The 26,077-nt window shown below is 41.9% G+C and overlaps 1 protein-coding gene across 6 annotated transcripts in view; it reads right to left on the bottom strand.

Annotated features, from left to right (window-relative positions):
• iqsec1b (IQ motif and Sec7 domain ArfGEF 1b) overlaps nt 1-26,077 on the bottom strand; it is a 434,251-nt gene that overhangs the window by 20,197 nt on the left and 387,977 nt on the right. For all 6 annotated transcript variants that reach the window (XM_055648194.1, XM_055648198.1, XM_055648197.1 and 3 more), the window contains 4 exons: nt 21,558-21,719; nt 19,679-19,801; nt 15,220-15,386; nt 1,483-1,622 (listed from right to left, as the gene is read on the bottom strand). In XM_055648194.1, coding sequence (XP_055504169.1) covers nt 1,483-1,622; nt 15,220-15,386; nt 19,679-19,801; nt 21,558-21,719 — 592 coding nt within the window. The remainder of the gene's footprint in view (nt 1-1,482; nt 1,623-15,219; nt 15,387-19,678; nt 19,802-21,557; nt 21,720-26,077) is intronic.

Below are 26,077 nucleotides of genomic sequence, written 5' to 3'. Positions count from 1 at the left end.
CGCTGAGTTTCTCCAGCATTTATGTCTACCTTTGATTTTCCAGCACCTGCAGTTCCTTCTTAAACATTCAATTTATGGAGCTATGATCACGATCCCCAAAATGCTTTTCCAGTGAAGCACCAGTCATCTGGCCAGGCTCCTGTTCCAATACCAGATCCACTATCCAAATGGACTGTCCACATACTGTTTAGGAAAGCCTCTTGGATTCACCATAAGAAATTCTGCCCCATCTAGGCTTATGCACTCAGTAACTCCCAAAAAATATTGGAGATGTTAAAGTTGCCCATTACAACAACCCAATTGTTTTTGCACCTTTCTGCAATGTGTCTATGTATTTGTTCCGCTCTCTCTCCTACTGACAGTTGGGAGGCCTAAAGGACAATCCCATTAAAGTGATTGCACCTTCTTTATTTTTGAATTCTAATTTTTAATGTTGAATATTACTATAATGGACGGAACCTCCAGTATATCTTCTCTAAATGATGCCGTGACATTCTTCCTGATTAGTGGAGCAACTCCTCCACCTCTTTTACTTCCCTCTCTATAATCTGAAATATCTAAAACCTGGATCACCGAGCTGCTAAAACAGTCCGTCTTGTACAGGGCCGGATTCAAAGCGAGGGAGAAAGTGCCCAGCGCCGACCAGTTGCCGTTGCAGTGCTCATGCGCAGGGCGGCCTATGATGTGCGGGCCATGGTTGTGCGCAAGTGCAAGGCGGCCTGCCGTGCCGAGGATGAGGAGCGAGCGGAGCCCGGTGGCCCGGACACGGATAGCGGGGGGAGATGGAGAGAGAGAGAGAGATAGAGAGGGGGGCCCGCCCAGAGTTGAATGGTAGGTGTCCTGCCTTGGCTGCAGGCCCCCCTAGACTTCGAGTCCCTAAGCTTAAGCTTGTCTAGTTTATAGGTAAATCCGGCCCTGCTCTTGCAAACAAATCTCCATAATGGCCACAACATCATAGTCCCAAACACTGATTCAGGCTGTACATTCATCTGCTTTACCCATATCACTCTTGCATTGAAATGAACACAGCATATCAGTTTCACCAAATTCCTTAACCTCTCTCTCCCTGTCAGTTCTTCCTTTGAGACATACAGTCTCAACCTTTACCTTTCCATCAGTTCTCTTCCATTTGCTGACCTTCTACCCAGCGTCAACTCTAGTGGCATTGGCGAACCTCCCAGCATTGCACCCCTCCTGTTCAGCAGCAAACAGTTCCTCTTGTACAGGTACAATTAATTCTATTTTTAGCAATGCAGTCGCAATTTTCAATTCAAATAGTTAATTGTCTTTCACAAAAAAAAATACAGAAATAGATTAATTCCAGTCAATAGACTGATCCAATCAGAGTATTTTTGTAGTGAGTTTACAAGCATGAACTGTACTGCAAACATCTTTGAAGTGGTTACATCTGAATAGTTAATATATTCACAATGAATCAAAACATCATTATGTACTTCACAATTAATTACTTTCACTTCTTACCGGTTTCTTCCCCACAATCAATTTCTCGACCTTCTGAACTTGGGACACATGATCCTCATTTGTCTTCAATTCCCTTTTGCGGATTCGTTCGTAAATTCCTAATAGTGTCTCTCGAGGGATGTCTTCTCCATCATCCACACCTGCAAGATACAGCAATCTTCTTTAGTGTCTTGTTAATTCCAAAATGTAGATAAATCTCATGTTTTAATCTTTATTTTACACACATCTCCCAGCTCTTCCTCACTGCAAAACCAACAGTATCTCATAAAGATACTGTTGCAGTTTTATGCACAGTGAAATTGTATAGTGGTTCAGAAACTGCTAATTTTGCTCCAGGTGTATGCTAAAACTCTACATTTTATCTGCATAAAAAAGTTATTAGTTGAGTGTGCCATGGAAGGCTTTAGCAAGAGGAAAGATGTCACTCTTTCGATCAGACCATCCTTGATAGGCTTGCTGCTCAGATCCAACGTTTGTAGTCCCTGCTAAGTGAAGTCTACCTTCAAATATGGACATCAATTGAGCTGACACTCTGTACCCAGTGGTACATACTGCATGTTGTCCTCAAGTAACAAGTCTTGTGGCTCCATCCCCTTCATGCCTTGAATACCTTTGACAAGGTATTCAAAGCATGAGGTGCCCCCTCCCATTGGTATGGAACATTTGCATTTTTCAGCTTGAAATTGTGCAATATGGAGCATTCTGTAGCGAGTCTTATAACTTACACTTGAATGCAATATATATGCTTTAAATTGGATTGGAGCATTTTTGAAAGGGGGAGGCTGTGCAATCACTGATCACTGGCCTTGGGGTACCCGGTGAGGAAGTGGAGCAACCGAGTGGGGAGAGGGTGTGGTAGAAGGGTAGGAACCTTTCGGGGCTTGTTTCAACAGAGGCCCAGCAGCCGTTGGTGAGGGAGGAGCCAGAATCTGCACCGTTCCATTCGCAGATCACACTTCAAATTAAGTTGGCTTGAGGAAGCCGCTGATTGGTCGAACGGACTAGAGGAAGCAGCTGATTGGCTTGTATCCCGGGTAAAGCTTTGTATTGTATTCGGATAAGGGGGAGAATGAGGGCCGGGGCAGTTTACTGTTCTGGATGTCAGATGTGGGAGGTCATGGAGTCGGAGTGCCCTCCAGATGTCCACATCTGCGCCAGGTGCGTCGAGATGGGGCTCCTAAGGGACCGTGTCAGGAACCTGGAGCAGCAACTCAATGACCTCTGTCTGCTCAGGGAGAGCGAGGAGGTCATAGAAAGGAGTTACAGGGAGGTGGTCACTCCAAGACCACGGGAGGCAGACAACTGGGTCACAGTTAGGAAGGGCAATGGGCAGAGGCAGGGACTGGTGAGTACCCCGGTGGCTGTACACCTTGGAAAATAAGTACTCATGTTTGAGTACGGTTGGGGGAGACAGCCTACCTGGGGGTAGCGACAGCGGCCGGGCCTCCGGCACAAAGACTGGTCCTGTTGCTCAGAAGGGTAAGGAAAAGAAGAGGAGGACAATAGTAATAGGGGACTCTATAGTCAGGGGGTCGGATAGGCGATTCTGTGGATGCAGACAGGAGACCCGGATGGTAGTTTGCCTCCCTGGTGCCAGGGTCAGGGGTGTGTCTGAACGTGTCCAAGATATCCTAAAATGGGAGGGAGAGGAGCCTGAGGTTGTGGTGCATATAGGTACCAACGACATAGGTAGAAAAAGAGAAGAGGTCCTGAAAGAAGAATTTAGGGAGTTAGGTAGAGAGTTAAGGAGAAGGACTGCAAAGGTAACAATCTCAGGATTACTGCCTGTGCCACGTGACAGTGAGAGTAAGAATGGAGCGAGGTGGAGGATAAATGCGTGGATGAGGGACTGGTGCAGTTTGTATGGATTCAAGTTTCTGGATCATTGGGACCTCTTTTGGGGAAGGTGTGACCTGTACAGAAAGGACGGGTTGCACTTGAACTCAAGGGGGACCAATATCCTGGCGGGGAGATTTGCAAAGGCTACTGGGGAGACTTTAAACTAGAACGGTTGGGGGGGAGGTTCTCAAATTGGGAAAGCTAGCAGTCAGTGTGTGAGGCAGGAGGCAGAGAAGGGTAGCACTCTGACCTAAAATGTAGGGGAGAAAGAAGACAATAAACAGAGAAAAAGAGAGGGTGGGTTTCTTAAATGTGTATATTTTAATGCTAGGAGCATTGTAAGAAAGGTGGATGAATTTAGAGCCTGGATTGACACCTGGAAGTATGATGTTGTGGCGATCAGTGAAACATGGTTGCAGGAGGGCTGTGATTGGAAACTAAATATTCCAGGATTTTGTTGCTTCAGGTGTGATAGAATTGGAGGGGCAAGAGGTGGAGGTGTTGCATTGCTTATCAGGGAAGATATTACAGCAGTGCTTTGGCAGGATAGATTAGAGGGCTCGTCTAGGGAGGCTATTTGGGTGGAACTGAGAAGTGGGAAAGGGGTAGCAACACTTATGGGGGTGTATTATAGACCGCCAAATGGGGAGCGAGAATTGGAAGAGCAAATATGTAAGGAGATCGCAGATATTAGTAGTAAGCACAAGGTAGTGATTGTGGGAGATTTCAATTTTCCACACATAGACTGGGAAACACATTCTGTAAATGGGCTGGATGGTTTGGAGTTTGTAAAATGTGTGCAGGATAGTTTTTTGCAGCAATACATAGAGGTACCTACTAGAGAAGGGGCGGTGCTGGACCTCCTGTTAGGAAATAACATGGGTCAGGTGGCAGAGGTATGCGTTGGGGAACAGTTCGGGTCCAGTGATCACAATACCATTAGTTTCAATATAATTATGGAGAGGGTCAGAACTGGACCTAGGGTTGAGATTTTTGATTGGAGAAAGGCTAACTTTGAGGAGATGCGAAAGGATTTAAAAGGAGTAAATTGGGACATTTTGTTTTATGGGAAAGATGTGGAAGAGAAATGGAGGACATTTAAAGGTGACATTTTAAGAGTACAGAATCTTTATGTCCCTGTTCGGTTAAAAGGAAATAGTAAAAATTGGAAAGCCATGGTTTTCAAGGGAAATTGGACACTTGGTTTGGAAAAAGAGAGAGATCTACAATAATTATAGGCAGCATGGAGTAAATGAGGTGCTTGAGTAGTATAAAGAATGTAAAAAGAATCTTAAAGAAATTAGAAAAGCTAAAAGAAGATACGAGGTTGCTTTGGCAAGTAAGGTGAAAGTAAATCCAAAGGGTTTCTACAGCTATATTAATAGCAAAAGGATAACGAGTGATAAAATTGGTCCATTAGAGAGTCAGAGTGGACAGCTATCTGCAGAGCCAAAAGAGATGGGGGAGATATTGAACAATTTATTTTCTTCGGTATTCACCAAGAAGGATATTGAATTATGTGAGGTAAGGGAAACAAGTAGAGTAGCTATGGAAACTATGAGAATCAAAGAAGAGGAAGTACTGACACTTTTGAGAAATATAAAAGTGGATAAGTCTCCAGGTCCAGACAAGATATTCCCTAGGACATTGAGGGAAGTTAGTGTAGAAATAGCAGGGGCTATGACAGAAATATTTCAAATGTCATTAGAAACGGGAATAGTGCCGGAGGATTGGCGTACTGCGCATGTTGTTCCATTGTTTAAAAAGGGTTCTAAGAGTAAACCTAGCAATTATCGACCTGTTAGTTTGACGTCAGTGATGGGCAAATTAATGGAAAGGATACTTAGAGATAATATATATAAGCATCTGGAAAAACAGGGTCTGATTAGGAACAGTCAACATGGATTTGTGCCTGGAAGGTCATGTTTGACTAATCTTCTTGAATTTGTTGAAGAGGTTACTCGGGAAATTGATGAGGGTAAAGCAGTGGATGTTGTATATATGGACTTCAGTAAGGCCTTTGACAAGGTTCCTCATGGAAGGTTGGTTAAGAAGGTTCAATTGTTGGGTATTAATGGTGGAGTAGCAAGATGGATTCAACAGTGGCTGAATGGGAGATGCCAGAGAGTAATGGTGGATGGCTGTTTGTCAGGTTGGAGGCCAGTGACTAGTGGGGTGCCACAGGGATCAGTGTTGGGTCCACTGTTGTTTGTCATGTACATCAATAATCTGGATGATGGTGTGGTAAATTGGATTAGTAAGTATGCAGGTGATACTAAGATAGGTGGTGTTGTGGATAATGAAGTAGATTTTCAAAGTCTACAGAGAGATTTATGCCAGTTGGAAGAGTGGGCTGAAAGATGGCAGATGGAGTTTAATGCTGATAAGTGTGAGGTCCTACATCTTGGCAGGACAAATCAAAATAGGACGTACATGGTAAATAGTAGGGAATTGAAGAATGCAGTTGAACAGAGGGATCTGGGAATAACTGCACAGTTCCCTGAAGGTGGAATCTCATGTAGATAGGGTGGTGAAGAAAGCTTTTGGTGTGCTGGCCTTTATAAATCAGAACATTGAGTATAGAAGTTGGGATGTAATGTTAAAATTGTACAAGGCATTGGTGAGGCCAATTCTGGAGTATGGTGTACAATTTTGGTCGCCTAATTATAGGAAGGATGTCAACAAAATAGAGAGAGTTTACAGAGGAGATTTACAGAGGAATGTTGCCTGGGTTTCAGCAACTAAGTTACAGAGAAAGCTTGAACAAGTTAGGTCTTTATTCTTTGGAGCGCAGAAGGTTAAGGGGGTACTTGATAGAGGTCTTTAAAATGATGAGAGGGATAGACAGAGTTGACATGGATAAGCTTTTCCCACTGAGAGTAGGGAAGATTCAAACAAGAGGACATGACTTGAGAATTAAGGGACAGAAGTTTAGGGGTAACATGTGGGGGAACTTCTTTACTCAGAGAGTGGTAGCTGTGTGGAATGAGCTTCCAATGAAGGTGGTGGAGGCAGGTTTGATTTTATCTTATAAAAATAAATTGGATAGTTATATGGACGGGAAAGGAATGGAGGGTTATGGTCTGAGTGCAGGGAGATGGGACTAGGGGAGAATACGTGTTTGGCACGGACTAGAAGGGCCGAGATGGCCTGTTTCCGTACTGTAATTGTTATATGGTTATATGGAAATTTGATGTATTAAAATCATGTTTTAGTGCACTGTAGAAGTATGATTTCAATGTTTTTTGTATGAAGTATTTTTAAGAGGTAACTTTTTAAGGGGTAACTTTATCCACCCAAAGGGTGATGGGTGTATGGAACAAGCTGCCAGAGGAGGTAGTTAAGAAAAAGTTAGACTGATACATGGATAGGACAGGTTTGGAGGTATGGACCAAAAGCAGGTAGCGTAGCTGGGACATGTTGGTGGGTGTGGGCAAGTTGCACCGAAGGGCCTGTTTTCACACTGTATCACTCTATGACTACATTATACCTCCACCATGCATGAATGCTTCAAAATCAAGTGATCGAGTTTTATTGCCATATACTCAAGCATAGAAACATAGAAAATAGGTGCAGGAATAGGCCATTCGGCCCTTCGAGCCAGCACTGCCATTCAATATGATCATGGCTATTCATCTAAAATCAGTACCTCTTTCCTGTTTCTTCCCCATATCCCTTGATGTCGTTAGCCCCAAGAACTAAATGTAACTCTCTCTTGAAAACATCCAGTGAATTGGCCTGCACTGCCTTCTGTGGCAGAGAATTCCACAGATTCACAACTCTCTACGTGAAGAAAGTTTGTCCTCATCTCAGTCCTAACTGCCCCCCCCCCCTTTATTCTTAAACTGTGACCCCTGGTTCTGAATGCACCCAACATCGGGACCATTTTTCCTGCAGTTACAGTAAGTGAAAATCTAGCAGGTAAGCAGGATGCTTTCACCAACCACCCCCATTTGAAGTCCACTATCTTCCACCGTTTCTACCCAGTGCTTGGTACTTACTTCCAGCAGCCACTGGTTGTCCTCCAGGATGCACCGAGCCGCAGCCTGGTCCATGCCGGTCACCTGGTCAAATTTGACACAGAGACTCTCTCTCTCCCCCCTCTCTTCCGCTCTCTCTCCTCTCAACCACCCTCCCTCTCCCGTCTCTCCCTCTCTCCCCTTCCCTCTCTTCTCACTCCACCCCTCTCTCTCTCCCTCCCTCCTTCCTCTTCCCCTTCTCTCGTCCCCTCTCTCCTCTCTCTCCCCCTTCTCCCTCTCTCTCCCCTCACTCTCTCTCCCCTCTCTTTCCCCTAACTCTCTCTCCCCCTCTCTCTCTCTCTCCCCCTCTCTCGCTTCCCCCCCAACCTTTCTCCCTCCTTCTCTATCTCCCCCTCTCTCTCCCTCTCCCTCCACACACTCTCCCCTCTCTCTTTCTCCTCTGTCTATATCTCTTTTTCGTTGCCCCCTATCTTTCTCTTTCCCCGTTTCTCTCTTTCCCCCTCTTCCCCCTCTCCCTTTTACCACCCCTCTCTTCCCCTTCTCTCTCCCATTCTCTCCTCCCTCTCCACCCCCTCTCTCTTCCTTCCCTCTCACCCCTCTCTCACTCCCCCCCTCTCCCACCTCACTCTCCCCCCTCTCTCCCCATACCTCTCTCTCCCCTCTCTCCCCCCCCTCCCTCTTCTCTCTCTCTTCATTCACTCCCCCCTGTCTCTCCCCCTCTCACCCCCCTCTCTCTCTCTCTCCCACTGTCTCCCTGTCTCCTTCCACTCTGTCTCTCTCCACCTCCCTTTGAGAGTCTGTCCCTTCAGCACAGAGACTCTCGCAGCAGCGGCAGTGGCTCAACGCTTCCGACGGCTCCGATGCCCGGGACATGCACTGTCCGGAGTGCTGCGTGGCCAGAGCTGCAGCGAGCGACACGCCGGCCCCGGCAAACACTCACCAGTCCCGGCTCCCCGCATCTGTTCCCGCCGCTGGTTCTGCTCCCATCCCTCCCGCAGCCCCTGCTCTCCAACACCCGCGGACCATGCAGTTTATCCGAGTTTTGAAATTTTCGTTGATCACAAAATTTCTCACCACTGAGCGTGAGAAATTTCTGATGAGCGTGAGGGCGTGAGAGTTTGCTTGAGGGCGTGAGTCGCACGCTCAAAGCGTGAGAGTTGGCAGCCCTGAAGTAAGGATCTGGCCTTCAGGATATCTAACACAATCTCATCGGGCTGACCATTTTAGTTTAGAGATACAGCTTGGAAACAGGACTGTCCTCGCCGACCATCGATCACTTGTTCAGACTAGTTGCAACTATCCCACTTTCCATTCACTTCCTACACACTCGTGGCAATTTACAGGGGCTAATTATCCTACAAACCCGCACATCTTTGTGATGTGGGAGGAAAACCGGAAGACCTGGAGGAAATCCGCGTGGCCACAGGGAGAACATGCAAACTACTTACAGAATGCACCCAAGGTCAGGATCGGCATTGTAAGACACCACCACTACCAGCTGCACCACTGTGCTGCCCATTTTGGAGCAGCCATTTTGACAAGGGCAACCTTGAGGTGGGAACACTGCTGTTTGGCTTAAAGTGCGGGCTTCGGTAAATTCCGCCAAAATGTATAATCACCGCATTGGGGTTAACTATAGTCCTTCCAATACCCAGCAGGAAGATTGAAGAATAGATAGACACAAAATTCTGGAGTAACTCAGCGGATCAGGCAACATCTTTGGAGAAAAGGAATTGGTGACTTTTCGGTTGAGATCCTTCTTCAGAATAGATATACAGGCAGATTATGGAAAGAGTAAAAGCAACAGGCTAGTTGTAGTGGGGACTCCCTTAGTGCCTGAGTCTTAGATGGAGCAGAATTTGCTAGATGCATCCAGGAGGGTTTCTTGACACAATATGTAGATAATCTATCCAGGAAAGAGACGACATCAGACCTTGTTATGAATGAGCCTGGCCGGGTGATTGGAATTTCAGTGGGAGAACACATCCTAATGCCTTAAGTTTTCAGATAGTCATGGATGAGTCATGAAATTTGAGAGAAAGTGCTAAATTACAAAGATATTACACAAGAGCTGGGTAGAGTTGATTTGAAAGAGGTGATATTGGGAAAATCCACATTGGATGTGTGGGAGTCGTTTAAAAGCTAGTTTGGTCAGAATTCAGGAACAACATGTTCCTGTGAGAAAGAAAGTCAAGGATGACAAAGTTTAGCAACCATATATGACGAGAGATGTTGCAAATTTAGTCAGAAAGGAAATGGAAGCTTACTTAAAATTTAGGAAGGGCCTTGAAGCAATATAACGTAAGCAGGAAAAAGCTTAAACAGGGTATCAAGAGGGCTAATAGGAACCATGAAATGTCTGTCGCGAGTACGATTAAAGAGAATCTTAATTAAATTAATACTTAGATTAATTGAATATATACATTAATTAAATTCATACATTAAAAACAAGGATCAAGAGGAGAGAGGGTTGGACTGCTCAAGGACATCGAGGTTTACCAAGTAAACATGGAGGATAGTGAGATCAGGGATTGGTACTCCTATATTCTAGGGCCAATTGATTTTAAGGACACAAAGATGTTGGTTCTCAAGAAAAAAAAAGTCTTTTTCATAAATCCCAAGGGCTTCATGGTATCTACCCATGGTTATCGAGAGAGACAAGAAAGGAGATTGCTGGGACCCTGACACATTTTTGCAGCTTCTTTAGCCACAGGCAAAATCTCAAAGGACCAGGGAATGGCCAATCTTCATCCTTTGTTTAAGAAGGGCAATTGGACAAACCAGGATATTTATACTTACATCCGTGGTAGGGGAGTAGACAAAAGTGCTGGAGAAACTCAGTGGGTGCGGCAGCATTTATGGAGCGAAGGAAATAGGCAACGTTTCGGACCGAAACCCTTCTTCAGACGTTTCGGCCCGAAAAACTTGCCTATTTTCTTCGCTCCATAGATGCTGCCGCACCGGCTGAGTTTCTCCAGCACTTTTGTCTACCTTCGATTTTCCAGCATCTGCAGTTCCTTCTTGAACAGTGGTAGGGGAGTTATTGGAGAAGAGTCTTCAGGATAGGATTTACATGCATCTGGAAAAGTATTGATCTATCATGGATAGTTGACATGGCTTTCTTTGAGGAAGGTTTAGTTTCTTATTGTCATGTGTACAGGGCTACGGGGAATGCTATCCAAGCAGATCAGACATATTATACATAAATACAATCTAGCCAAACTCGTACGAAAGATAGAGCAAAGGGGAAGATACAGGGTGAAGAATATAGTTCTCAGCACTGTAACACATCAGTTCTATTGACAAAGTCCAATGTCCACACTGGGGTTGTGGGGAAATCACATAGTACACCAGTTTATGGAAGAACCATTCAGAAGCCTGATAACAGAGGGGAAGCAGCTGTTCCTGATCGTCCATGCTTTCAAGCTCGTGTAACTTCTGCCGGACAGGTGCAAGGAGAGGGAGGGAAGTCTTTGATTATGTTGTCTGCTTTCCCAAGGCTGCGTGAATTATAGATGGAGTCAATGGTGGGAAGTCTGGATTCTGTGATGGACTGGGCCACATCCACAACTCTGCAATTTCTTGCAGTCTTAGACAGAGTTGTTCCCAAACCAAGTTGTGATGGAACCCAGAAATATAATTCCTGTGGTGCATTTGTAGAAATTGGAGGAATCATTGAAAACATGCCGAATTCCTCCATCTCCTCAGGAGGTAGGAGCATCAGATGTGGTTTCTTGGTTCTCTTTTGCTTTACGAAAATGATTGAGTTTTTCATGGAGGTGATGAAAATGATTATTGAGGCCAGGCTACTGAATGTCGTCTACAAGGACTTTATTAAAGCTTTCATAAGGTTCCTCTTGGATGGCTGATCTAGAAGACTATCACATGAAATCTACAGAGACTTGGTAGGTTACATACACAATTGGCTTGGCCGCATTGGCCAAATGTGGTAGTTTTTCTGATATGGGGTTTCTGATGAATGGTGTTCCACAAAGATCAAATTTGGACTTATGGTGTTAGTGTCATCGAGTCATGCAGCGGGAAACAGGTCCTTCAGCCAACTCGTTCACACCGAGCAAGATGCTCTATCTGAGCAAGTCACATTTTCATGCATTTGGCCCATGCCCCTCGAAATCATTCCTATCCTTGTCCGCCCAATGTCTTTTAAATGTTGTTATTGGACAGCTTCAACTACTTTCTCTGGCATTTTGTTTCCATATACCCCACCATCCTCTCTGTGAAAGAGTTGCCTCTCAGGTTCCTTCTCTTTCTCCTTTCATGTTAAAGCTTTGCCCTCTACAGTCCCCTACCCTGGAGTACAAACTGCATTTTCTTATCGATCCCCCTCATAATTTTATACACCTCTTAGGTCATCATTCAACCAACTGCACTCTAACTATAAAGTCCTAACCTGCCCAACCACCCCCTATAGCTAAGGCCCTCGAATCCTGGCAACATCCTCATAAATCTTCTCTGCACCATTTCCAGCTTGATTGCATCTTTAATAGAACAAGACGAGCAAAACCTATCCATGTCTTGTGCAACTGTAACATAAGATTCCAAGCTCTATACTAAAATTCCAGTCTGGTGAAGGCCAGCATCCCAAAAGCCTTCATCACCATCCGACTTAATAGCACCACCATCTTCGTGGAACTGTGTACTCCCGAGTCCCTCTGATCTATATCAGTTCCCAGGGTCCAACCATTCACTGTGAAGGTCCTGCCTTGGTTTGGCTTCCCAAAATGCAACACCTCGTACATAACTGAAATAAACTCAATATGGACCTTGACCCACATGCCCAGCTGATCACGATCCTGTTGCAATTCTTCACTGTCTACTGTATCACCTACTTTAGTGCCATCTGCAAACGTACTAACCATGCCATGTACATTCTCATCATACAGAGCACCCACCCCTGAGGCACACCATTAGTCACAGGCCTCCAGTTCAAAAAACAACCTTCCACCACCACCCTCTGTTTCCGATCATAGAAACATAGAAACATAGAAATTAGGTGCAGGAGTAGGCCATTCGGCCCTTCGAGCCTGCACCGCCATTTAATATGATCATGGCTGATCATCCAACTCAGTATCCCGTACCTGCCTTCTCTCCATACCCTCTGATCCCCTTGGCCACAAGGGCCACATCTAACTCCCTCTTAAATATAGCCAATGAACTGGCCTCAACTACCCTCTGTGGCAGAGAGTTCCAGAGATTCACCACTCTCTGTGTGAAAAAAGTTCTCCTCATCTCGGTTTTAAAGGATTTCCCCCTTATCCTTAAGCTGTGACCCCTTGTCCTGGAGCAGCTACCTCATAAAGCTCATTCTGTATCCAGTTACCCAGTATCTTGTATCCTCCCTGGATCACAGGCAGTCTAACCTTCCAGAGCAGCCAACCATGTCAAGGGTCTAGTTGAAGTCCACATATACTCTGTAACTTTTTTATTAGCAGCTACCTGGATTTTTTCTCTCTCCTTTTATTATTTCTGTTTTTAACCTGATCACCATAGTTACATTGCCTCACTGCTACCAGTCATTCCATCATCTTATTAAATTAGTTTAACATAAATTGGAGGTTCCAGTTTAATCTCCACGATTTCCATTTTCTCTTATTTTGCAAATACTTGCAAACTGTTATACATGTACATATATCGACAGGAACATAGAAACAGCAGTAGGCCACACAACAAGAAGTGTTATATCCTATTCAGTGAGATACAACTGCTATGTAATCCAACTCACATACATGGGTTTGTGTAATATCTACTAAAGGAAATTAGGTAGTTGTTCAAACCTCTTCCTATGATGCACCTAAATACTCAGTATATTATTTCAAAAAGATCTGGCCCTGGTCCACCGACTAAATGGCTCTTTTTCATAATACTTTCAGCTCTGGTTTAGTCCATAGCTTTCTAGTCTGTCCTATGTTCAAGACCCTGGAGTAACTCAGCGGGACAGGCAGCATCTCTGGAGAGAAGGAATGGGTGATGTTTTGGGTCGAGGCCCTTCTTCAGACTGTGAGTCAAGGGAGGGGGCTGAGCAGACCCGGCTCAGTCTGCCTAAACCTACCTGATCTCCCGGTTGCTGAACACTTTAACACTCCCTCCATTTCCTACACTGACCTTTCTTCCTGGGCTTCCTCCACTGTCAGAGTGAGGCCCAATGCAAATTGGAGGAACAGCACCTCATATTTCGCTTGGGCAGCTTACACCCCAGCGGTATGAACATTGACTTCTTTAACTTCAAGTAACCCTTGTTTTCCCTCTCTCTCCATCCTTCCCAGTTCTCTGACCAGTCTGACTGTCCCTGATTACATTTTATCTCTGTTTGTTTTGTTATCTTCTCCTAGCTAACAATGATCTATTCTACACTTTCCTTGATATCCTTTGATATCTCGTTCTCACATCTTACACTTCCTTATCTCTGTATATCCCACTCCCTTGACTCTCAATCTGAAGAAGGGTCTCGACCCGAAACGTCACAAATTCCTTCTCTCCAGAGATGCTGCCTGTTCCGCTGAGTTACTCCAGAATTTTGTGTCTATCTTCGGTTTAAACCAGCACAAGCAGTTCCTTCCTACACATATGTTCAAAACCCTCTCCACAGACTTTTGCACAAAAATGTAGATGCCATCCTGTCAATGTCAGAAACTTGTTGAGAACAATTTGATTGATGTGCTTTTCACATGCTTCAAAAACGATTTAATTAGCTGTGCAGAATCCCGAGATTTCTTGAGGTAGTGAAAATAGCAACATAAATGCAAGTCTTTCCCAACCCCCTCTATCTCCCACTCTCTGATATACCTTTAATTCCATAATTTTTAATTTTACCCCTTTTTGGAAATTCATATAGCTGACATTGATAGATACTACTCCGTCCACTATTTTTAGCACCCAAGTTAAAACAACTGTTCATTAGACTGAACCTGCCCAGTACTAATTCATTCTGGGTCTTCTTGATCCATTCAAAACCTTCTAGATATGTAATTACTGTATTTGGTTAGATTTTCCCAAACAAGTTTGATTATTTCCTGGTTTCCCCCCTCTTATTTCTTCTGTAACTCACATTTGATAAGGGGCATAACATTATATATGTAATCCCCTGGTCCTGAATTTCCACAATTCTCAAATTCCCTTTCTCTGCATTCTGTCTGTTGAAATCTACTCATCTGTAAGACTGAGGTTTGCATTACCAGGTGGGGGGAACAATAACATTTTAGACTACTGTGAAAGTAAGAGATTAAAAATATATATATTTTAAATTAAGAGACTATATGACACAGAAAGCAAGGACAATGCTATTTTAATTTCAATACTCTCAATGCTTTTTCTCCATTTGTATCCATTGTGCTGATAGCTATATGCTTTCAAATTACTTTCGTGTGTTTTTTTAAATTGGATCCATAAGATGAGAGTATGCATTCATGCTGCTAAATTAATTGATTACCCTTTGTGACAGGATTATACACCTCTGTAAACATGGATTTACAATTCTGCTGCTGGGCAATGAGAACATATTTAACAACATTAATTGCAGCAGTCAGTTTGCAGACGAGCAAAACCTACATTAAAACAAATATTTAAAAGGCAGCTCAGCTCTTAATCGTGTTTTTGATTCAACCAACAAGAACTGAACCAGTGCTTCATTATTTAATTCATATGTATTTTATCCTTCTTCAATAAAATGAATTAGCATATTATTTAAGTAACTTTGAAATTAATCATTTTTATGCCATGCTAAAACTATTAGTTTAAGTGTCTAATGGATGACAAGACTACATATCCATTTAATCATGACCATCCTGGAATTTAACAGGAAGATTCCAGAGTAATGGATGAACTTGATTTCAAAAAATAAACTAATGTGGCCAGTTCAAGAAAGTAAGAATTGAAACAAAGTCATCTCAGCCACACTAACCTCTCAAGTTCTTGACAAAGTCCTCCAGTTTCATTTTGCGTTCTGGTTTCACATTTGGGCTGTACATGTCTGTGTTCAGCAAAATGATTGCGAAGGCTAGGATGAAGATTGTATCAGGATTTCTGTACAGTCGCACTACTCCAGAATTGCAGATACAGTAACGTTGGCTACAATAGAAGGATTGAAGACGGTACAATTGATATTATGAAATTACCATGACATAAGATATTGGTAAGAACTACAGCAAACAGATGAACAGCAGAGTGAACAAATTATTGCAAGTAATCATCTGTTTAATACACATCAGGATAAAGTTCATCTATGTAAATCCCAAAAAAGTGTTGCATGAGTGGAATCGGCAGGGTGAATACACAAAGCCTTTCACTCAAGAGTAGGGGAATCAAGAACCAGAAGGCACCAGTTTGAGGGGAGCAGAGAAAGATTTAATAGGAAACTGAGGGGCAACTTTTTCACACAAAGGGTTTTGGGTATATGGAAAAAAGTTGTCAGAGGAGGTAGCTGAGGCTGATACTATTACAATATTTAACAGCTATTTGGACAAGAATATGGGTTGGAAAGGTTTAGGATATTGGCCTAAGGCAGGCAGATAAGACTAGTGTAGATAGGGCTTTCTGGTTAGTATGGGCAAGTTGGACCAAAGGGCCAGTTTCCATGCTGTATGACTCGAAGTATGTTTAGGAAAAGCAAAATTCTGAGAATCTCACATTGGTCCAGCCATGTAAAATCACTGCTGGTTTCTAAAAACATGAATATACCAGCACAAATATAATTACCCAAGAAAGCCTGAAGTAATCTTCATTAGATCAGTCCCATGGGATATTGGATAGGGCATTTCAAGCATTCTTTCACCCAATAGCATGTTTAACGTGCCCATCATATTTCCTCTATGTGATTATGTATCAATATATAAAGCTTGCTTTCAAACATAAAGGATAGAATTGGATCAAAAGAAATTGATTTAACTGGAATCATTAACTCATATTAATGATGACCCTACTTTCAATAAACGACATTCGATTTAGAATGTTTGCATCGGGTCATTATTTTTATGTTCGAAAAGGTCCTCACGTGAAATTTTTTATTCGATTTTGAAAAACGCCAGTGGTGTCTGGCCTTGGTAAAAAACAAGGGTTCCATGTTAATAGACAATAGACAATGTCAATTTAATGGCTGCTGCCAATTGCAGGGTTTTGGCCCACCTGCAACTATGGACCCCTCCATGGTTGGATGGGGAGCTGACGGCACCCTCTTACATTACCCTATGCTTGTAACCGCAATGCAATGAACTCTTTAAAAATGCTGATTTACTTCCGATCAGCTTTCATTACTCGTCTATCAAGTAGCTGATCTGTGAATGGCACAGGTCAAAAGAAGTAAACCACATTAATAATTTCTTAAATCAAAGATATTCCAATTTTGTGACTTATTTTTAAAAGGATTCTATTGACTAAAGATACCTAAAGCCTGATTTCTAGGCCAAACTCACCAACGTATAATTGCAGATACCAACAGCCCATAGATATCCCAACAATAATGCTGTAAATCTCATAAACAATCACATAGGGATAGTCCTGTGCACAACTGGGCGTTGAGTATAAGAGTCAGGAAGTCAGGATGTATCCCTATAAGACTTTGGTTAGGTCACATTTACAATATTGCATGTAGTTCCAGTCACCGCATTGCAGGAAGGAAGTGGAGACTTTGGTGAGGGTGCAGAAGAGATTTCCCAGAATTCTGCCTCAATTAGAGGATATTAGCCACAAGTAGAGGTTGGAAAAACTTGGATTGTTTTCTTTAGAATGCCAAAGGTTGAGGGGATCTTGACAGAAGTGTATAAAATGATGAGAGGCATAGATAGGGTAGATAGTCAGAACCTTTTTCCCAGGTTGTGCCTAGGCAGATGAGATCAGTTTATCTTGGCATTGGGTTCAGCACAGACATTGTGGGCCAAAGGACCTGGTCCTTAGCTGTACTTTTCTATGTTCTATGATGAATGATAACATTAAGAACAAGAGTGGTGATTTCAAAACAACTATGGTAATAGATTGCCAAAACTTTAATCTGAACATTGACAATGTTATGTTTAAGAAAGAACTGCAGATGCTGGAAAAATCAAAGGTAGACAAAAAAGCTGGAGAAACTCAGCAGGTGAGGCAGCACCTATGGAGCGAAGGAATGGACAATGTTATAGTTGGGGGAAAAAAGTTTCGAAATTAAACAAGATTGCATGAACAAATCACAAATGATTCCATTTATGTATTTAGATGATAGTGTGGGAGGAGAATTGAATCCATATTTTTATGTAAATGCTCAACACCAATAATTATGGCTGATTATACAATCAAAAGTAGATTGAAATCACTGATGAAAAATGTTTTGATTTTCTTCAGTGTATGCAGGCCTTTCTTTAAAAGATTCCCAATTGTATTGAGGGATGCAAGGCTAAATTCACATTTGACAAGATACCAAACTGAAACATTGCAGGCCTTGTCTTGTTCCCTGAGATTACAACACAAAGATAAAGGGAGAACTTCAGAAGCTGAACATGTAATGTGGATGGAAATACAGCTGCATGACTGGAGCAAAGCACCAGATGGCAAACATTATCCTTGGCCTATCTTAAGACTTTTGTGTGAAGTTGGTAGGTGCAAAACATTTCAGTAAACTTGAATTATCCTACACATATAGTCAGCTCAATGTAAACAAGGAGATCAACAATGCTTGATGAATAATACCGATACCGATAATAAGGCCCAAAACTACAACATGGGATAAAATATTTTTTCAAGCCATTGTGGACAAGATATTTGAAAGCATTTATCTCTGTAATAAAATAAGTGTATTGACCATCACACAGCAATGGAGAAACAAGGGTTGAGAGTACTCAAGTAGACTTCATAATCACAACATAAAATGGAAATAAAGTAAGTTTTCTTCACTTGGAAACTTACAGGGCCAAAGAAAATTGACTAAAATCATGAAAGAGGATGGCATTATTATTGAATAGCTGAAGGTCAGAGAATGTTATTTGTCAGAGAATGTCCTTTGGTATTTCCTCGACTACATTAATTTTGTGCAGTACATCCAGCTTTTGCCCAGAGTACATCTAGCTATAGCTCCACCAGGAACCAGACTTTACAAATGTAATCCTCGTTATAATGGACCACGGTGGAGGGGTGGGGGGAGAAATGATGTCCGTTATTGCTGAATGTCCATTATAACCGAATAAATATAGTACAGTAAATCTGTAAGTATTGGAAAAACAGCCAATAAACATCCACTAAACAAGTCACACAATAATGAGGACTGAGACACGGTTCACTCAAACCACCTAGTGGTCACTCCGTGAAACAACAAACTCGGTCCTTTGTTCCCGATATGAACGGACGCCTTGGTTGCAACAGATTTTGTCCGCTATAAACAAAATCCGTCATAAAGAGATTCATAATAATGAGGGTACATTACATAACCTGATGAGCTGCAAGGTCTTCACTTTCACGATAACATTAGCACAACTGATTTTGATCAAATTCAATTGATCTAAATTTACAGGGCTATTCGCAATGAAGAAAAAAGGAAATATTAAATTACCTTCTTCATCATCATAGGATATAAATATCCCTCTGGAATTTAAATATGCAGCAATTAAATAACGGTCTCTGAAGCTGAATTATTAGTAGACACATTTATGAACATAAGAAGAAGGAAATGTTCATTATTTATTCATGTGAAATAGTTTGATCATATTAATAAATAATAATTCAAGAAATTAAGTATAAATCTGAAATTATCTGAACGCACCACCAGAATTTTAATATTAAATCTTGATTTAATTGGATAAATTGGACATCACCAGCTCTGCTATATATCTGTATAGCTGTGCCATTGTTTTGTTGAAGAATACGTACTAAGTAATGAAACAAATCACAACACGGTTTGAAGCTACATTGTTAATTTATATTGCAGGGAACTTTTGGGGAGGGAAAAATAATCTTTCTCGACACTTTGGGGGAAATGTTGCTTGGAATTACAGCCATATTGTCCCCATACTCATCCTTAATTGGAGCAGATATAGGGTTGGAAGCTTGCTGGGCCTCTGGATTCTGTAAGCATTGCGAGGCCTCAGCGACTCTAACCTCTGCAATGCACCAAACAGCTCCTCATAGATGACAAAGCTGAACCCAAGGAACAGCATTGCTCTGTGTCAGGATGCGAACCACCTTTATATTTTTTAAGAAATATTTATAAAAACATACAATTTTTTAGAAATCATTGAAAGTTAAATCAGAATGAATTACCTTTCCAAAATGTTGTTTTTAATGAATTTAAACATTAAACAATGGCAGATTATTTCAGAACACCTTGCCACATGACAACAGTTTAGCCCTTAACAGGACCAAACCTCTACAATGACGCCCATCATTTGAGAATTGTGTACCTGAAAGCCTCAATAAGACGTTCTACTTTCTGAGCTTCGCCTTGGACCCGAATGTGTGCCTGAAACTTTCTGAGTGCTTCATCCAATTCCATTCCTGAAAAATCCATCTCATCAACAACACAGCTGAAATAAAAATTATACCATGATATTTAATATATATATATATATTGTGGTATTTATAATGCAACAAAGACTTTCATAAAGAATTAAGGTATTATAATACATTTTATATTATAAAACAACTGTTTCCTCTGTGTGGCTATTAAGCAGGAAACACTAAAACAGTCAGGCTAAGAGCTAAGAAAGACACAGAGAAGTGAAGTATATTTTAAATAAACCAGATTAGTAGTATATAGATCTCATGTTATCTATACAGGATCAGGAAGTGGAAGTTGCAAGAGAGCTCATGACAACTTCAGTGAGCTATTAATAATGCTATTTAATTATATTTGTCTCTGAGATAGGATTCAGTTGAGAGCTTTCTTTGGCATTGAGCTGAGGAAAATAATATGTTTGAATCATTATAATACATATGTGACTTGCACATCTTTAATTTTTCAGGTTAATATATTTTTTAAATCGCAATAGCAGTGAGCTAAACTGGATTCACCATAGCATTTCAGCAAAAGAGTCACTGGAAAGTAACAAACAAATATTAAATTTGTATTTTATGTTGGTATTGTCTACACAATGGTCAAACTTTTCAAAGGACAATTGAGGTAGAAACATTAAAACATTATGAAACTCAAGATGTCAAAATAAAGTATCACCACAAAAAAAAATCAACACAAAAACCACAAGTTCAGATCCTGTTATTTTAGCTCAACCATCAAGCCCAGTTAACTGTAGCCTCATCAGCCAACTCTCAATGGTAGAACAAAGTGCTTTGAAGCAGCACTTAAAAATAACCTGTTCACCAATGTGCAGTTGCGTTCTGCAAGAATCACTCAACTCCAAACCTCGATATACAATGGAAAAATTCCAGAGTATCTGGCCAAGAGGCACTCAGCATATTAATATTGGTCAATGAGCATTGAGGAGAAAGCTCATCACTTACAACAGTCATAACCACATGAAGGATGAGGCTTGCAGTTCTTCAAGGCCAAATATCTCAGCCCAGAAATTAATTTGTTGAGTTGATTAAAACATGGTCCGCAACTCAATTATCTTGGCTGTTGCAATAAATATTTGTTCTCCATCAACCCACAACATCTTTCAACCCTGTCCTCAATGTTGTCCAAGTCCTATTGCATGTAATTAAAGACTACTGCAGTATCTGAGCAATCTTTTTCCCATTTTGAAAGAACCTACATACAACACAATCATCAGCAAACAACCACTGACCTGTAACTTAAGTAACCACTCCTTCCACCCCGAGTCGGAAGGGTATCATCTACATGCACAATGAAGCAAGCTTCTGGGCTTCTGAGGCTTCCCAAACTTAGGAAATCTACTTTTGTACTTGTACATATTTTTTTATTATGAATAACATTTGTGTTTGAAATTAAAAATCTACCTGGGGTAATACGATCAGCTTCAGAACCCTACACAACAACATATTTATAGTACCTATATTGCAAGGTCTGCATTGGTTTAAGGAGATCTGCCATTGCATCCTCAAAGGCTCATAGTTCATTATGGAACTGAAGGAAAACTATCGTTTGCTGTGTTTTGTTCGATTGAGAAATTAAACAAATTTTAAATCCAGTACTGAATCTATAGGAGCAAAGGAAGTTTTCCAGGTAATGGTCAGGATTTTATTCCCAACTGCCAAACAGAAGTTCCTTGGTTCTTGAGTTTACCACCCAACATAGAATAACCAGTGAAGTCAGACATTTTTAAATTATGGAAATCTCACAATTCTTTGTGCAACACTTACTCAAGTACATCTCGGTTGAACTGTTTCTGGCGATTGCCCAAAAACTCGCCAATCATCTGTCTGCTGAGGCCTTTTCTCTGCAGGAGGAAGTGTGCAACACCAACAGGGGTATCAGGAACGAATCCACGCTCAATCAGATACTGTACACCTTTCTCAGGTTTCCTATGTAAAAAGAAATGAAAAGCTGAGTTAGAAATTATGTTATGAGCTGATGTGTCTGAAGAAAAAAGTCCATTGTCCAATGTTATGTTTATCACTTGAAATCTGCAGATACGTGCAGACTGCAACAGAGTTTATCTCTGAATAAAGTCAGGGCAACTACTAGGTAGTACAACTATGAGAAAATAAGAATCCTCAGGGAATAATTACTTTGTTCATTCAGATCCTTTGAAGCAGCAAATATTCTGTGGGAATTTCACTTTGCACTGCAGCAACTATAGAGCCAGAGAGAGCCAAGTTATACATTCAATGTGTAAGAAAGGACTGCAGATGCTGGTTTAAATCGAAGGTAGACACAAAATGCTGGAGTAACTCAGCGGGGCAGGCAGCATCTCTGGAGAGAAGGAATGGCTGACGTTTGGGGCCAAGACCCTTCTTCTTATAAACTCAATGCACTAACTGATAAAGGCCAATGTATTAAAAGCCCTCTTGACCACCTTATTTACCTGTGATGCACTTTCAATGAACTATGTACCTGCACACCTAGTATTCACTTCCCATGCAAAGATATAATTTACATATTTGTCAACATTGCAGATGCACCACCTACTGTTAATGTAAAGAGCAGTGCTAAGTATTAATGGAAAATATTGTAACATAACTTTCACTGCCTAATCACCTCCTCTTAACAACCAACACCAAATACTCCATGATCGACATCATGATGAAGCAAATGGCACAAAATTTAACTGGATGATCTACACATATATTGTGGCTATGTGAGGTAATCAGAAGCTGGATGTAATACTGTGTAGGACTTGCTTTCCATCTCCTTAGATACTTACAATCATCCAAAGGAAACAAATCAGGAATGTCATGAAAATCACCCAAGTTGCCGCCATACCATCCAGGGCAAATTCATTTGACTGACATCCAATGCTCCACCTTGTATGCATGCTTTCCCTGCCTGTATGCATTCTGTAGCTGCAGTGCATGCCATCTACAAAATGAACTGCAAGAATTCAAACGGTTCACTGGTACCATCTCCCAAACCATCCTCCTCTACACAAGATAGATACAAAATGTTGGAGCAACTCAGTGGGACAGGCAGCATCTCTGGAGAGAAGGAATGGGTGAGGTTTCGGGTCAAGACCTTTCTTCAGACTGAGAGCCAGGGGAGGGGGAGATACAGAGATAAGGAAGTGTAAGGTGTGAGAAGGAGACACAAAGGGGGGTGAAGGTCATGGAAAATGTAGAATAGATCATTGTTAGCTAGGAGAATGTAACAACAAAGCAAACAGAGATAAAATGGAATCAGTGACAGTCAGACTGGTCAGGGAACTTGGAAGGGAAGGGATGGAGAGAGAGGGAAACTAAGGGTTACTTGAAGGTAGAGAAGTCAATATTCATACCACTGTGGTGTATGCCTCCTACGTAAAATATGAGGTGCTGTTCCTCCAGTTTGCATTGGGCCTCACTGATAATGGAGGAGGCCCAGGACAGAAAGATCAGTGCAGGAATGGGAGGGGGAGTTAAAGCGTTTAGCAACCCGGAGATCAGGTAGGCTTAGGCAGACTGAGCAGAGGTGCTCAGCGAAACAATCACCAAGCCTGCACTAGGATTGACCAAATTCCTCCAGCATTTTGTGTCTATCTTCGGTTTGAGCCAACATCTGCAGTTCCTTCCTACACTCCTCTACACAAGGACAGACAATGGTAATGGACACAAAAGAACTATATTAGCTCCAAGTACAACGCACTCCCCATCTCAAAAGTTTATTGTCAATTGCATGAGTATGGTGACATAAAAACAGATACCAGCATTTTGTTAAAATCTTGTAGCTCCCTGCCTAAAATCAATATTGGAGCACCTTCATCAACACACAGCACACTATTGCCTTTTGATGCCCCCTGCCCCATCAGTCTGAAGATCTTCTTAATAGCAAAACTGTTCTCCACTGGCCTTTACGTAGCTGGCAAGTCAGGTCCTCCCAACACAGGGAAAGTTCTGTCTCTCAGTCAGTTGATTGCTGAACCCTGGACATCTGTGATCCACCATGTGCAGTCCAACAGAGGAAGAAGCATCTTCCGCTGACTTCCCTGCACTAAACTGGATAAAATACTTGCTGAAAACCCCAGGTCAATTAATTCCAAGAACATTAACTGGATACAATCAGAAGATAGAATACAAACGAACTTTTTATGTTTCATTCACTTAAGTGTAACACTATTTAGTATGCTTGTTATTTTGTTACTTTTAAATTCTTTGAAATCTCTCTTTTATCCAGTCCATATTTCATTTTTTTCCAATATTTAAAAAAATCAAAGATATTAACAAACATTTTGGTTCCATTGCTAGTTTTGGCAACCAGTAAATTGAGTCTGAAGAAGGGTCTCGAACCCGAAACATAACCTCTTCCTTTTCTCCAGAGATGTTGTCGGACCCTTTGTGTTACTCCAGTTTTTTTTGTCTATTTTTGGTTACAACCAGCATCTGCAGTTATTTCCTACACAGCAGTACATTTGGGGGACTTGGCCTTATCAGGAATTCTGCAAAAGAGCCTTTTTTTACCCTGCACCCTACCTTTCTAGGCATCTCAGAGCTACCTCCCCAGCATAGGACTGAGCCTAGGCTCCACTGCAGAAGATCCAACTCAAAAAACGCTGGTGAATCTCCTTCCAACACCTCATGAACCTTTCTCTGGAAATCATAAACTTTCAGGAAGGTAGACAAAAATGCTGGAGAAACTCAGCGGATGTAGCATCATCTATGGAGCGATGGAGATACGCAACGTTTCAGGCCGAAACCCTGGATTTCAGCCCGAAACGTTGCCTTTCTCCTTCGCTCCATAGATGCTGCTGCACCCGCTGAGTTTCTCCAGTATTTTTGTCCACCTTCGATTTTTCAGCATCTGCAGTTCCTTCTTAAACGCCTTCAATCCCACTCCATCTAATTGCCACCTCAGGGAGTTAAGGACTCATGACATTCTTCCAACCAAGTCATACTCGATGACGAGTTCCAGCCTAAGCAATATCCTTCCTACATCCTTTGCATGCTAAATTAGTTATTCTGTTCTCAAATTCCTTTTCAACTGAAATCATCTAATGCACTCATAAGTGCAATTTGAACACATATGCTCATGAACTGTATGCCCATGAGATAAAGAGGGCAAATGGAATTCTTTATTTTCAATATTCGGGCAAAGAATACGGAACAAGTTCAATTTAAATAGGAGATTGGCTAACTCAATGTTTGGAAAATTGTAGCAGATCTGAATCGCTACAAGAATTGTTGCAATTGGCTCGGTGAAAACCAACAATACATCCACATCACTCCTCTCTCTGACCAAAATAGTACAGGGAAATCTATGATCATTGAATTACAGAATGATCTTGAGAGGATAGTGAAAACCTATTTCCGCTAGTTCATCATTTGTGAACACAAAGTGAAATTATCATGGAATTATCATGGCATTCACAGATTGAGGAACACCAAATAAACAAACAAACAAACAAACAAACAAATAAATAAATAAATAAATAGATAAATAACATAATAAAGGGATCAGGTTGGTTAATGTGAACTGAGCGGAGGTGCTGGGCGAAGCGATCGCCAAGCCTGCGCTTGGTCTCACCGATGTAGAGCAGTTGACACCTCCTCCATGGCCAGAGTGAGTCCCACCGCAAATTGGAGGAGCAGCACCTCATATTTCACATGGGTAGTTTACACCCCAGCGGTATGAACATTGACTTCTCCAATTTCAGGTAGTCCTTGCTTTCTCTCTCCTTCCCCTCCCCTTCCCAGCTCCCCCACAGCCTACTGTCACCGCCTCTTCCTTTCTTCTTTCCGCCCTCCCTCCACCCCCACATCAGTCTGAAGAAGGGTCTCGACCTGAAACGTCACCTATTCCTTTGCTCCATAGATGCTGCCTCACCCGCTGAGTTTCTCCAGCATTTTTGTCCACCTTCGATTTTTCCAGCATCTGCAGTTCTTTCTTAAACAACTCTACAGGCAATGTAACACTTCTAAATTTTCATCCCTGTTGAAACCTGTCAAGAAATGTACACGCACCTTGCTTTCTAAAACTGTAATATGTACAATCAAATTTGTTTCATTTTCAGCCTTGTTGATACATATTGTCTAGGACAGTGGTGAACTACCCAACCCTTCACCTAAATGGTGACATGGGATCTGTCATGTCTAACCGAAAATGCAGAGGGGCCACGGATTATTGCATACTGTACCAGTGGTGCACTGGAACATCAGTCTGGATTTTTGAAATCAAAACTGGCTCATGATTTACTGAGTAGACACTGGATCAAGAGGTCAATTTCATTGCTACCTTTTAGTTGACTAAAGTA

Source organism: Leucoraja erinacea, chromosome 16 (assembly GCF_028641065.1).
Source record: "Leucoraja erinacea ecotype New England chromosome 16, Leri_hhj_1, whole genome shotgun sequence".
NCBI lineage: Eukaryota > Metazoa > Chordata > Chondrichthyes > Rajiformes > Rajidae > Leucoraja > Leucoraja erinaceus.
This window is presented reverse-complemented; position numbering and strand designations above follow the sequence as displayed.